This window comes from Pleurodeles waltl, chromosome 6, assembly GCF_031143425.1.
Source record: "Pleurodeles waltl isolate 20211129_DDA chromosome 6, aPleWal1.hap1.20221129, whole genome shotgun sequence".
In the NCBI taxonomy this organism is placed as follows: Eukaryota; Metazoa; Chordata; class Amphibia; order Caudata; family Salamandridae; genus Pleurodeles; species Pleurodeles waltl.
The window spans coordinates 1,556,119,554-1,556,134,374 of NC_090445.1; the positions used below are offsets into that span (position 1 = coordinate 1,556,119,554).

The 14,821-nt window shown below is 45.5% G+C and overlaps 1 protein-coding gene across 2 annotated transcripts in view; it reads right to left on the reverse strand.

The window, feature by feature from the left end:
* The window catches only part of MTOR (mechanistic target of rapamycin kinase), a 1,113,749-nt gene that overhangs the window by 401,483 nt on the left and 697,445 nt on the right, over positions 1 to 14,821 (reverse strand). For both annotated transcript variants that reach the window (XM_069241238.1, XM_069241237.1), the window contains one exon: positions 7,740 to 7,871. In XM_069241238.1, coding sequence (XP_069097339.1) covers positions 7,740 to 7,871 — 132 coding nt within the window. The remainder of the gene's footprint in view (positions 1 to 7,739; positions 7,872 to 14,821) is intronic.

A 14,821-nucleotide genomic window follows, 5' to 3' on the forward strand; every position in this document is an offset into this window, starting at 1 on the left:
TCTGTCTCCATAGGCGCCCACGTTATTTTGGCTCCTGTTTGACCTCTGCACCTAACCGGCCCGTGTTGCTGGTGCTGGGTGTTTGGGATTAACTTGAACCCCCAAAGGTGGGCTACCTATGCCCCGGAGACTAAGACTGTAAATTTGTTACTTACCTCAAAAACTGTACTTTATTTTCCTCCCCCAGGAACTGTTGAAAATTGTACTGTCTACTTTTAAAATAGCTTTTTGCCATTTTAAAGAAAACTGTATACATTGTTGATTCCACTCAAAGTTCTGATTATAACTATGTCAAGTACCTTACATTGTATGTACTTACCTGCAAACTGAATCTTGTGGTTCTAGAAATAAATTAACAAAACATATTTTTCTATATAAATTCCTATTGGTATGGAGTTAAGTGAGTGTGTGTCTCTTCTATTGCTTGTGTGTGTGCAACAAGACTCTGTGCACACTATATCTAATTTTGATATAGTATATACAGAGTCATCTTCCTACCACCCTAAAAGGGGGTTGTGTCACCTTTCAAGGTGACCACATAACAGGTGGGGTCTCTGGTGTCACATGCCTGATCTGGCCACTCGATGCTCCCATGGGCCTTTGCACATCTTGGTTTCAAGATGGCAGAATCGAGTGGTCACCAGGAGGAGCTCTGTGCACCACCCCTGGGGTAGTGATGGACAGGGGAGTGGTCACTACCCTTTCATTTGTCAAGTTTCGCACCAGAGCAGGGATTGGTTTACACAAGGAGGGCACCAAAGCAAACCGGTGGCTTGGGGAGGCTACCCCTCTCAAGCCTTGTAACACCTATTTCCAAGGGAGAGGGTGTTGCAGTCCTCTCCCACAGGAAATAATTTGTCCTGCCTTCCCCTGCTAGAGCTGGTCAAGCAGCAGGAAGGCAGAGCCCTTTCTGAGGGTTGGCAGCAGCTCAGGCTCCCTGGAAAACCCTAGAAGACTGATAGGAGCAATTCTAGGGGATCCTCTAAGGAGCCCACAGAGTGCATGGAATCACACAACCAATACTGCCAACAGTATTGGGGTATGATTCCAACATGTTTGATACCAAACATGCCCAGGTTCGGAGTTACCGTAAAATGGCTTTCCTGCACTTATGAAGTCCAGTGCAATGGAACTGGAGTTTGTAGGGGCACCTCTGCTCATGCCAGGGTGCCCTCACATACAGGGACCTGCACCCTGCCCTCTGGACTAGGAGGGCCCACCGCAGGGGTGACTTACAGTGACCTGGGGCAGTGACATGTGGTGAAAGGGTGCATGCAGCTTTTCATGCATGCAGCAATGGCAGGCCTGCAGACATACTTTGCATGGGCTCCCATGAGTAGCATAATACATGCTGCAGCCCAGGGCGAACCCCTGGGGCTCCAATGCCCTGGGTACCTAAGTACCATATACTAGGGACTTACAAGGGGACACCAGTATGCTGATCGTAGAGTGCACAAAAGTGAGAGAATTGTGGACTATCTGTGGACTTGGGCGCCAAACCCTGCCTACCTGCTCCTGTCCAGAGAATCGCAAAGACCAGACTCATACTGCATCTGTGCATCCTCCAAATGCCTCGAGGGGCCACCAATACTTCACCAACCGGCCAGCATCCCCTGTGGGAGTGGAAGAACCTCACCTGAAGGCACCAACCCAAACTGTCTGGTTTCCCGTTTTGCTGGCTATAGGGTCCACCGAGGGGAGGGTGTCCCCAGGAAGAGGATCTAGAATGCCCAGGAGTGCAGCCCCAATGACTCAACCAGCTTGGAGACGCTGAGTCTGCCCAGAGCCACCCTACACCAATACCCGGGGTACCACCACCATGTGCAAGCACCAAGGCTTGTTTGTGTACAGCTAAAACATCACCACACCCAAAATTTACCAGTATGTCAAGGTGCTTCAAGTGAGACCAGCTCCATGCCAGAAGTCGTCTTGATGTGTTTCTTTCCCCTCTCCTGCAGGTACCTCGAGAGCCATGAGAACCTTAAACTCGCCTGTCCCACCGGACAAAACATCTATGCACCCGAGCCCCCAGCCCAAGTCCATTTAAACCAACTGTGTCTCTGTGTTCTGCCAGACTGGTTCCCTAGTCGCCACTCGCAGCCTCTTTCCCACAGGTACTTTTCCCATTGACTTCAATACATAGCGTTCCCGGCGACCACTGCTGGAAGCCCCTATGTTCGTGGACACACCATGGCTGGTAAACCCTAACTGTTGGTGCTTCCTTGGACCTTGGCCCCTGCTTACCTTAAGACCAGAAGAATAGTCCTGCAAATCATTTGCAAGTGACCCTATATAGGGTATGTTTCTCCCATAGGATAACACAACCATGTTTGAGGATCATCCCTCAAATCTGAAATGCTCGTCCACACTACCACAATGAGAGCATTTGGGATTATTAATTTAAGATCTGTAGGCCAATAAAAGGACTGGAGTATATGCATGGTGCATCCCTACATTGGTTCCCTACATTGGTACACTACATAGATAGCCAGCTTCCTACACTGCCCACGTCCAAGATGTCTGAACCACTCTCTTGCAGTCGACGAAAGACACTTTGATTTACAGGCGCTAGATACCCCTGGCACCATATAATAGTGGCATACAAGTAAGCCAAGCTATGCCAATTGGGGATAAGCCAATAAACCATGTATATTTTTAAGGGTCAAAGCACATGCACTGAGTGCTGATTAACAGGACTCCGGACATTTCTGCTATTATACCAGTTCCTACTAGTCCAAAGGGGGACAAAAAGTGGAGGTGAACCTGAATAAAAAGCCTTCTTACTACAAATGTATCCCAAAGGACTTCAGCAGAACCGTAACCCATGCCCTGGTTACCGGCAGACCCGACTATGGCAACACCCTCTACACCGGCACCACCCAGAAGAACCTGAAGAAAACAGCATATCCAAACGCCTCGCCAGATTCATCCTGTACGTTCCCTGACACAAACACATCACCAATCACCTAAGAGACCTCCACTGGCTTCCTATTGAGGAAAGAATTAACTTCAAACTCCTTGTCCACGCACCACACAAGGCTCTACACAACCTAGGACCACCCTACCTCAACTACTGTATCACCACCTACTCCCCCCCGACCTCTTCACTCAGCTCAACAGACACTAGCCACTGTGCCCCACACATGGAAGACCTCAGCTGGTGGAAGATCCTTCCCCTACCTCGCGCCAAAGTGCTGGAAACTCTGCCCATGCACCTCAGGCAGTCACCATTGTTACCCAAATTCAGGAAAGACCTTAAAACCTGGCTTTTCAACTGAGGCATAGAGGACAAACCCCCTCAGTGCCTTGAGACCCTTATGGGTGAGTAGTTGCGCTCTATAAATCCTGATTTGATTTTCTAACAGACAAACCTTTACCATCCCATAGCAAGTCACTACTGGTCCAAAGAAACAGACCAGTAGAATGTCAGAAAATGGTGCCTGTTTAATGCTGAATGTCTTGAGAAGAACACAGACCCCAAACCTCGACCAGCATCCTGTGTATGTAGTTTTGAGCCTGACTACTAGAATGATACTCTCTACTTTGGGAGGAAGATTGAAGGCATTCAACTGCCGCCACTCAAACTCCAGAAATGGAGCTGTAGGTTGTGCAGGTTTGGACCATGCCCTGCTGCTGTGACAGGAGGTCATCCCGAAGAAGCAGTTGGATCATATGCTCATGGCAAGAAGTTCTGGACAGCACACTCTCCCTGCCCAGTCTGGAGCCACTAGGATGACTTAAGCCCAAGTCTTCCCTCACCTTGTTCATCACTCTTGGCAGTAAGGGCAGGTGAGAAAAGGCATACATGAGTCCTGAGTCCCAATCTAGCCAAAAGGCATCTCTGAGAGAGAACTGCCTTGAGAACACCAATTTGCAAAATTTGGGATGCTGCATGTTCGCTGCAGTGGCAAATATATCAAGCTAGGGCTCTTGTAACAGTTGAAAGATGCCCTGTGGCAACTAGGAGTATAACCAACTTTTGTTACCCACTAGGCAATGTAGGCTGAGCTTGTCCACCCTGGCTTTTAAAGATCTTGCCAGCTGCTGTGTAATCAGGGAGATAACCTGAGAGCTCAGCCACTTCTGGAGACATAGAGCCTCTTGGCACAAGACGCATGATCCCATTACAACCCTGTTTGTTGGACTAACACATAGCATTAGCACTGGCGTGAAAACCTGCACCCACTCTCCCCCAATGGATGGAAGGAATGCCTTCAATGCCAAGTGAATTGTCTGAAACTCCAGCAAGTTGATGTGCAGGAGAGTCTCCAAAGGAGACCAGAGTCCTCTGATCTCCACCTCTCCCAGATGACCTCCCTAATCCAGTAGCAATGCTTCCGTCACAACTGTTAGCTCTGGGTGGAGTATGGAGAGTGGGCTTCAGATGATCCAATTGCGACCCAGCAGGCACAAATGCAAGTCTTTCGCAGTCTCCTCTGACACCAGGATAGAAGCTAACAGGTTCACTGGTGCGGAGCCCACTGAGACTTCAGATTCCACTGCAAAGCCCGCATCTGCCACCTAGCATGGTTCACAAGCAGAACTCAGGAGACCAAGAGGCCGGGGAGACACTTTCACGAGACCCGGTTCAAGGGTTGCAACATGAGGATCATAGCTTAAATGTCCTAAGCTTATCGAGGCAGAGTAAAGGCTCGGAAGAGCACTGTGCCCATGATGAATCCATAAATGGAAGCGATTATGAAGGAGTCTGGTGGGACTCCAGCACGCTGATAGAAAAGCCCAACCATGGGAACAAGTTGACTGTCATCTGGACATAGTTCACAACTGTTTGAGATGAACCCACCTTCAACAACCAGCGATCAAGGTATGGGAAGACTAGTACTCTCAACCGCTGCAGATGGCTGCATCTACCACCATCACCTTTGAGCACATCTGAGGTGCACTGGTAGGGCTAAATGGAAGCACTGAGAACCCTGTTCACCTACAGGAAAACGCAGGTAATGTCTGTGGGACTGCTAGAAAGGGCTGTGAAAATAGGAGTCCTGCCACCACCCAGTCTCCTTGATCCACGACAGAGAGAACTTGTGCTAGGGTGAGCATTTTAAACTTGTCCTTCCAGAAAAATAAGTTCAGAGGGCACAGGTTGAGGATACGATGGAGGCCTCCATTCTTTTTTGGCACAAAGAAATTATGGGAGTAACAGCAAGTGCCTATCTTTGATGTCCTTGCTATGGCTCCATTGGCCAAGACGGCTCAAACATTTCCTTGGAGCATGGGCAGTTGGTTCTCTGGGAGGAGTTGTGATTTGGGTGGCATGTACAGGGGATTTGAAATGAAGGGTAGGGAGTAACCAAGCTCCATAACTTGGAGCACCTATTGGTCAGAAGTGATACTCCTTCACCTGGGCAGGTAGAAGGTAATGTGGCCTCCCACCAGGTGGTCATGTGGTGCAGGGGGTAACAAAGTGGTTTTCCGTCAGCCGCAGGAGGTGGGGCTGCTGTCTAGGTAGATATCTGCCCCAGGGAACCTGAACGCTGCTGGCCTGATGCCCGACACTACCTCAAAAGCGCAGAGAGGCATTCTGTGGCTGAGAGACGCACTGGTGGTATCCCCGGCCAAAGATTCAAAAAGAATAAAGTTGTTGGGGGAACTGCCGAACAGGGTAGGCTAGGTCTAGAGAGTGAGCAGTAGCCTTGCTCTCTTTAAAGCTCTCCAAGCCTGAGTATGCCTTTGCTCTAAAAAGCCTAGAGACATCTAATGGCATGTCCATTAGAGATTGCTGGACGTCGTTTGAGAAGCCACTGGAGCAAATCCAGTAGTGGCACCTAAGCACCACACTAGTCCTCACTGCCCTACCCAGAGAGTCGGTAGTGTCCAGATCAGAACATATGGAGTACTTTTCTGACCATCTGTAATGAGATGTAGTAAGGTTGGACAGATTTCATCAGGGAGAGCTGGCAAGATGTCTGTCACTTTGCAAGTACCTCCGCAAGAGGCAGCTAATGCTGAATGACAGAAGTGCAAGGCTGACAAGCGAGAACAAGTGCTTGGCAAATGTCTCCATTCATTTTGACTCCCTGTTTGGAGGAGGGTGGGGAAGGCATAGACACCGGCAGCACAAGGCTGGATCGAGTCTATTCCAAATTGGGACTTGTCTATTGACGAGGGGGGAGCAACATCCTGGCTTGGCACAGATGCCCATCTGTACATGCGACAAGACCTCATTAAAAGGAAAAAGAGGTTTTGGTTTGTTTGACCTGGATGAAAGACTTCATTGAGGACATTTGTTTTGACCTCTGTGGTCAGGAGAGTGAGGTCTAAGACTTCTGCTTCCCTCAGAATTAATTCGGCAAAGCTGAGGCGCATAAGGGGGCGTTGAACATTGTGCCTCAGCTGAATTGGTGGAGCCGAGCTCTAGCTCTAAGTTGCGGCTGGCCTGGGGTCAAGCAACACGGTCAGGAATGGATCACCCAGCAGTACCCCAACTGAAGGCCACCTCAGATTCATAGGGCCCAATGGTGCTCCTGAGGGATCCGGAGGAGTAGCAAAGGAGTAGTCTATGCCTGTTGTCAGCTCACAGAGCTGCTATGATATCCCCAATTATCCGGGGAAGTCAGGCGTATCAGAAGCAATGACAGGATTGGCTCCAAATGTAGGGAGCGACTCAGCAACCTAGATGTACCTGAGGCATCACATAACTCCAAGTGGTGAGAAGTGGGGGATGAAAGAGCCGTGTTGGCCTCACTTGAGTTTCATGGACTTTTTTGACTTACCGGAGTTTCATGACTTCAAAGATAGCCGGTCCTGAGATCTGCCTTAGGAGCTGGAACGCATTCATGCCCTTGACTTCGACCAAGACAGGGACTTCTTTGACTTCCTTCGGAGATCTGCGACAAGTTTGGCTTTGTGTTGGCAGATGGACCTTTTCACACAAGCTGTGTTTGGAGCCAAGATACAAGAAGGAGAGACTGCTGGTGTCTGTCAACAACATTTGACACTAACAGTTCCTGCAGCATGAACCCTGTGTTTTTTACAGGGGACATATCCCTGGCAGACTGAAAACCTTTTAAGTACAGAAATTCTGTCAAGCTGAAAGGATTTGATGGAGCTCCGGAACTGCATGGGAAGGCGTAGAAAAAAAAAGAACAGATGTCAGCGAGTGGAGGTGGGGTAGATACAGTGGCCCGACATCATATCCAGGGTGGGAAACATCCGATGTGGAGACGCACGATGCCAGCTACTGACACACAAAAGAATAGGCTGCTGGGAATTCTCAGGATCCACTCCCGCGCCCGGGGGTATTCATAAGGAGAGGAATTTGCAATTAGATGTCTCTATCAGGAAGAATAGGTTTTTAGAAAAGTCAAAAACAAACACTAAAGGACATGATTAAGCTCAGAGGTCTAGGGATGCTGGAATCAGGGATAAAGGGCTGGTATGAGGCAGTACAGAGGTAATCCCAAAAATATTTAGGGTGCATTCTATTGTCTTTTTCATGGTACCCCATTTAATTTGATAACCCAAATAACTTTCAGACCACTGGTTCCCAACTTTTTGACTGCTGTGGACCCTGACTATCATTTCGGGACCCCCACTGAATCATTAATGGAATCTGGGGACCCTCCCACTGAGTCATTGCTGAAAGCTAGGGACTTAATCTGTTAATATTATTTAATTTTCTAGGCAGTCACAGACCCCCTGAAGAGGCTTCACAGACCACAAGGGGTCCCCAGACCACGGGCTGGGAACCACTGTTTTAGACAGATAAACGAACTTACCTTGCGGCTGCTCTTCCACATGTGCTTCATGTAGGAGTAGGTGACTTGAGGGTGTACTGTAGGCAGTGGATGATCAAGCTGTCGGGAAGGGTCTACGCCAAGAAGTAGGACCAAGGTCTTGTGAGCCAATGCCTTAAAAGACAAGGGAGCAATGACAGAGCATCAGTCCAATCACAAAACACCATAACAACGTTCTACATTTTAAGTCATGAGTTACAAGCCCATTCTGGATACCAGCAGCTCAAAAGACATGCTGTGACAGCAACAGGAATCTGTTAGTTTTAAATAACAGCCAGTAGTACATTGCTGACGGCAGCAAAGGCAACAAACGTATTCTTAGGATCAATCAGATTTTGTTAGGAAACAACTGTATTATTACTTAGGGCTCAGTCAAATATCGATAGAGGACACAGCGAAGGAGCGATGTAGTCGGGGAAGGAGGTAATACACTTATTTTGGAATGACAGATGATATGAAGAGGCAGAGCATCTGTACTCAATGGATTCCATTCACACTAGTCTAGGATGCACAAAGAATACACTGTGATGTGCCAAACGTCAAGCTACGCTCTGATCTGCAAGGCACAGTATATACCATCTTTTGAGAAAGGTTTATCTTTACAGTTATTCTTTTTTTTGCTAAACCCTATTCACCTGTACAAACTTATAAAAGCAATTGGCTCACGCAGATCGAAAGAGAGGATGTTGCCATTGATAGGACACGTACATATATGAAAGAATTATTACATTGCTGAGGCCAGACATCAAAATCATTAACACTGTGGGGTGCAAATTATGTAGGTGTGGTGTGCTAGTGAGGCAGGAAGCATACGCTGCAGCAATACAAATAGGGTAGCAGTGATTTTGAGGATTTATTGTTCCAGCAGAGTGGATACTGGGCAGAGTTGATTCACTGCCAGTGTGTCAGAGTAAATAGAACAATAGTGATAGAGTGGTTCTAGTGAAAACTGGGCAAGGTGCAAAGTGGTATTTTTGTGTCTGTGTTGCCACGGTATGATTGGAAAGGGATGATATGTGTCTGTAGATTACCAGTAGGCAGTGTGAGGCCTTTACCTGGGATCTTGGGACAGTATTCAGAATGGATGCTGTTAATTTCCACTGGTGTTCCATGGACACAATACTGGTGCATTCCAACTGGATAACCAAGCTGCTCCATTTGGGCACTTGACTCCAAGTAGGCAGCAATGACAAAATGCCAAGAGATATTCTTGGAGGAGACAGAGGTTCAGTATGAAACCATGAATAACCTTCCACAACTTCAATGTCCAGTCAGTGCGTTAACTTCAAAAAGAGAATGGACTTTACTTACAGCTAATAAAAAAACACAGAACATTTAAAAGCAAAGCTTGGGCCCATTTCGAGGGGCAAAATATGAACCAAATGTCTTCTATAATCCTTATGTACTAGACACTAGATTTTACTTGCAAGAGCTTTCCCCTGCAAAATATCTGGATGTGTGAAAGGAATACCAATGTGGAACTCTGGACAGAGTCATTATACTGATTCTGTCTTGGGTATTTTTCTAGACAACTCATTGAGTTGAAACTTGAGCTCTTGTTTGCAGCTTCCAAAATCCCATCAAGCAAACAAGGATAACGGCACAATGAAGTCACTGGTGCAGTATATCAAGATCCTTTTGCATGCAGCTGAGATGTGTCATGGCTATCCAGTTAAGACACAGTCTAAGCCCTCATAGTCTAGTTATCCAGTTAGTTTATGACCCAGTTTTCCATGAAAAGGGGCAGTGCAACAGGCCCACTATTGTTTTCTGAGGTGTAAACAAAACTTTAACGTTAGAATTCCAGTCAATATTTTCTGGTGGGGGGCACCCAAATGAGACCAATAGCTTCACCATTTTCCACACTGAACTGGAAAGTGAGTTAGACTTCAACTGTGACATCATAAGTCAATATCTCAAGAACTGCAGACTATATGCTGCAGGTTTGAAGGTGGACTGGTCCTTCTGGTGCGGAGAAGAGGTGATATAGGAACTTTAATCTCATGGGTACTAATGGGGACGTGCAGAGTCACTGGTTCTTTGAAGATATATGTTGCAGTTGTTTGTTTCTTGCCTCACCTCTCCATCTGGGCTGTGAAGGTCTCATTCTTGGGAGCCCTTGGTGCCTTGAGGTGTCCTCTATGGAGATTTTGAAGTTAGTTGGGTCTTACACAGATCATCCTGGGATCAATTTGCTCTTTCTGGCAGGTGCAATCTAGCTCCTCTTAAACAGCAAGAAAACTTAGCAGTCTTCCCAGACTTAGGCTTTGTCTGGAGGAAGAATTACAACCATGCAATGGTCCACTCCTGGAATGCTGAATTTTTCCAGTATTGGAGGGCAGGCATCCATGGCACAAGATAATTTACAACCAGTGGCCCACTGCAAGTTTACATTTCTCCTTTGTTGACCATGGCAGAGCCATCCAGATATTCACTTTATTTAAAGATTTAAACACTCCTTCAGTCCTTGAAAAGTACATCTTCCTGTTGCGGTCCAGTTTACCTAGACTCTGAGATCAAGAGCCGGAGGTTAGGCCACTTTTGACTGATCTAGGTTGTTTTGTTACCAGTAGGTCAGATAAAGCTCTGCATCTTCCCAGTTGCCTTTGCAACCAGCAGCAACACAGGACTAGGCTTGCCTGTGCCACGCAGACAAAGTCAACCTTTTCAAAGAAAAGTAAGTATTTTATTCTTCACCATGCACACTGCCTTCAAATGTAACCCACTCTCCTCCCAATAAATGTGATCTATGCAATCTGATAGTATATATGCAAAGGCTACATGGAAGTCCCATAAGTAGTGATGGTGGAAAGAGACTTGCATTTGTCACATACAAGACAAATGCAAGTGAACCCCGTTAACAGCCAGTTATTAGAACTGTGCAAATTTTTAACTGGGGAGAACAAGTAGGTGGTCTCAATACAAAGGTACAGGTACAGCAAGGCCTGGAGTATGAATTTGCTGTCACCTTGAATGTGATGTTTTCTCTCCTACTGTGTTTCATGTAACAAACTCCGTTGTGCAGTGAACTGTTCAATGAGTCTTCTTTCTTACTGTGATTTTATATAAACCATTTCTATGCAAAGTCCCCTAACAGATGTGTGTGCTATATGGTACAGGTAAATAAATATATTGTAACTGGGTAACCATGGGGAAGGTTGCTTATGTTGAAACATTTGACAGGATGCCTATGGTATAGGTTGTTCTATGCAAGTGGGATTGATACATATGCAGAAAATCTGACAGTTGGAGACTTTAGTCAGGGTAACAGCTGTGAAAGGCAGGTTCTGATTGGCTAAAGTTTGGGTCATATAATGATGTGGTTAGAAAAGAAAAGGTAACATTGCTTTTCCAATGTTAATAGGTGTGTTTATGTATATGTGTATATGACTGCTGTTTTTAAAGTTACGAGGGGTTCCCAGTCTAGTGACGGGGAATTATTCAAGAATGTGAATCTATGAAAGATCCAATGCTGGAGAAACAGGGTACATTTAAGGCAATATTAAAGGAGGTTTTAATGTGAGTGAAGAAACGAAAAATATGAATTTGTAATCCTAGTTTTCAATTAAGCGTATATTTTTGAGTGCATTAAAAATTTGAATATGTCCATCTTTGCGTGTGATCTCAAAGGATACTCAATGGAAAATAATGTAATTTTTGAAAATTAGCTCAAAGAAAACATGTCTATGGGAGCCAACAATTTCCATTCTTCAGTTTGAAAAACAGAGGCGAGTTGAATACAAATTTGAGACAACAAAAACTGTTTTGTTAGAAATCTTTTTTAATCGTTCCTAAAAAATCAAGTAATCATGCATGTGGACCCTGAACTGCTCTTAGAAGAAATCTAAGTTCAACACTGTCCTAAAATGCACTGGAGTATGAAGTATGAAGTAGGGAGTTTCTGCACTCTCAAGGGAGGAGTCTTGAACAAAGTGGAGCCTTTTCTAGGTCACTCTTTTCCTAATAGAACCTTTTTGAAGAGAACTTGTGTGTGGTTTCACTTAACATTGAGTTTGTCATCTATCAAATGAACTTATTTCTAAGAGAAGCTTATTTTTCTTATTCCCCTTGTCTACCGCTGAGGAGACTCTTTTCAGCTCACCTCTAAGCCACAATGACAACTCATTTTTATAAGTGCCTCTTCTGCGGTAGAAATACATACAGGAAGGGCAAACACGAAGTGTGTATGTGCTTTGTCTTTCAGATTCTCACACCATCTGTAGCTGTGACATATTTCAAGAAATGCACAAAGGAAAGTGAAAAAAATGTCTAACTGGAGGTTACAAAGGTATACGGTCAAGACAACATCCTCCATGAGGATCCATTCACCACAAATATAGTTTGAATATGGTTCAAATCCAGCAAGGCAATGATCCCTCACTACCTCAGTTCCATGTGTGGCTGAGACTTTCATAACCATTTTACCAGGACAAAGGACAGGGGCACTACACATTTCCTGGACTGTTCGTTAAACAAGAGAACAGTGCAGTGTATATATCTCGCTTCATTAACCTCTTAGCTGCTGGGCCTTTTCCCCCCCAGTGCTGAGCCCTTTTTTGGCTATTTGGGGTAGTTCGCGCTTAGGCCTTCATAACATTTTGTCCACATAAGCTATCCACGCCAAATTTGCGTCCTTTTTTTCCCAACATCCTAGGGATTCTAATGGTACCCAGAGTTTGTGGTTTCCCCTGGAGGAGACCAAGAAAATAGCCAAAATACAGTGAAAATTTTGTTTTTTCCAAAAAAATGGGAAAAGAGGGCTGCCGAAGAAGGCTTGTGGTTTTTTCCCTGAAAATGCCATCAACAAAGGGTTTCTGGTGCTGAAATCACTATCTTCCTACCTTTCAGGAACGGGCAGACTTGAATCAGAAAACCAAATTTTTTAACACAAATTTGGCATTTTACTGGGACATACCCCATTTTTACTATTTTTGGTGCTTTCAGCCTCCTTCCAGTTAGTGACAGGAATGGGTGTGAAACCTATGCTGGATCCCAGAAAGCTAAACATTTCTGAAAACTAGACAGAATTCTGAATTCAGCAAGGGGTCATTTGTGTAGATCCTACAAGGTTTTCCTACAGAAAATAACAGCTGAAATAAAAAAATATTGAAATTGAGCTGAAAACAACAGTCATTTTTCTTTATGTTTTACTCTGTAACTTTTTCCTGCGATGTCAGATTTCTGAAAGCAATATCCCGTTTTGTCTGCTGGACTCTTCTGGTTGCGGGGATATAAAGGGCTTGTAGGTTCGTCAAGAACCCTAGGTACCCAGAGCCAATAAATGAGCTGCACCCTGCAGTTGGTTTTCATTCTATACTGGGTATAGAGCAATGCATTTGCTGAAATATGAAGAGTGAAAAAGAGGTATCAAGAAAACCTTTGCATTTCCAAAATGGGATCAAGATAAGGTTTTGAGGAGCAGTGGTTATTTGCACATCTCTGAATTCCGAGGTGCCCATACTAGCATGTGAATTGCAGGGCATTTCTCAAATAGGCGTCTTTTTTACACACTCTCTTATATTTGGAAGGAAAAAATGTAGAGAAGGATAAGGGGCAATAACACTTGTTTTGCTATTCTATGTTCCCCCAAGTCTCCCAATAAAAATGATACCTCACTTGTGTGGGTAGGCCTAGTGCCCGCGACAGGAAATGCCCCAAAACACAACGTGGACACATCCCATTTTTTGACAAAATACAGAGCTGTTTTTTGCAAAGTGCCTACCTGTAGATTTTGGCCTCTAGCTCAGCCGGCACATAGGGAAACCTACCAAACCTGTGCATTTTTGAAAACTAGAGACCTAGGGGAATCCAAGATGGGATGACTTGTGGGGATCTGACCAGGTTCTGTTACCCAGAATCCTTTGCACACCTCAAAAAGTGGCAAAAAAAAAAACACGTTTTCCTCACATTTCGGTGACAGAAAGTTCTGGAATCTGAAAGGAGCCACAAATTTCCTTCCACCCAGCGTTCCCCCAAGTCTCCCGATAAAAATGATACCTCACTTGTGTGGGTAGGCCTAGTGCCCGCAACAGGAAATGCCCCAAAACACAACGTGGACACATCCCATTTTTTGACAAAATACAGAGCTGTTTTCTGCAAAGTGCCTACCTGTAGATTTTGGCCTCTAGCTCAGCCGGCACATAGGGAAACCTCCCAAACCTGTGCATTTTTTAAAACTAGAGACCTAGGGGAATCCAAGATGGGATGACTTGTGGGGATCTGACCAGGTTCTGTTACCCAGAATCCTTTGCAAACCTCAAAAAGTGGCTAAAAAAACAAGTTTTCCTCATATTTCGGTGACAGAAAGTTCTGGAATCTGAGAGGAGCCACAAATTTCCTTCCACCCAGCGTTCCCCCAAGTCTCCCGATAAAAATGATACCTCACTTGTGTGGGTAGGCCTAGCGCCCGTGACAGGAAATGCCCCAAAACACAACCGTGGACACATCCCATTTTTTGACAAAATACAGAGCTGTTTTTTGCAAAGTGCCTACCTGTAGATTTTGGCCTCTAGCTCAGCCGGCAACTGGGGAAACCTAGCAAACCAGCGCATTTTTGAAAACTAGAAACCCAGGGGAATCCAAGATGAGGTGACTTGTGGGGCTCTGACCAGGTTCTGTTACCCAGAATCCTTTGCAAACCTCAAAATGTGGCTAAAATAACACGTTTTCCTCACATTTCGGTGACAGAAAGTTCTGGAATCTGAGAGGAGCCACAAATTTCCTTCCACCCAGCGTTCCCCCAAGTCTCCCGATAAAAATGATACCTCACTTGTGTGGGTAGGCCTAGCGCCCGCGACAGGAAATGCCCCAAAACACAACCGTGGACACATCCCATTTTTTGACAAAATACAGAGCTGTTTTTTGCAAAGTGCCTACCTGTAGATTTTGGCCTCTAGCTCAGCCGGCAACTGGGGAAACCTAGCAAACCAGCGCATTTTTGAAAACTAGAAACCCAGGGGAATCCAAGATGAGGTGACTTGTGGGGCTCTGACCAGGTTCTGTTACCCAGAATCCTTTGCAAACCTCAAAATGTGGCTAAAATAACACGTTTTCCTCACATTTCG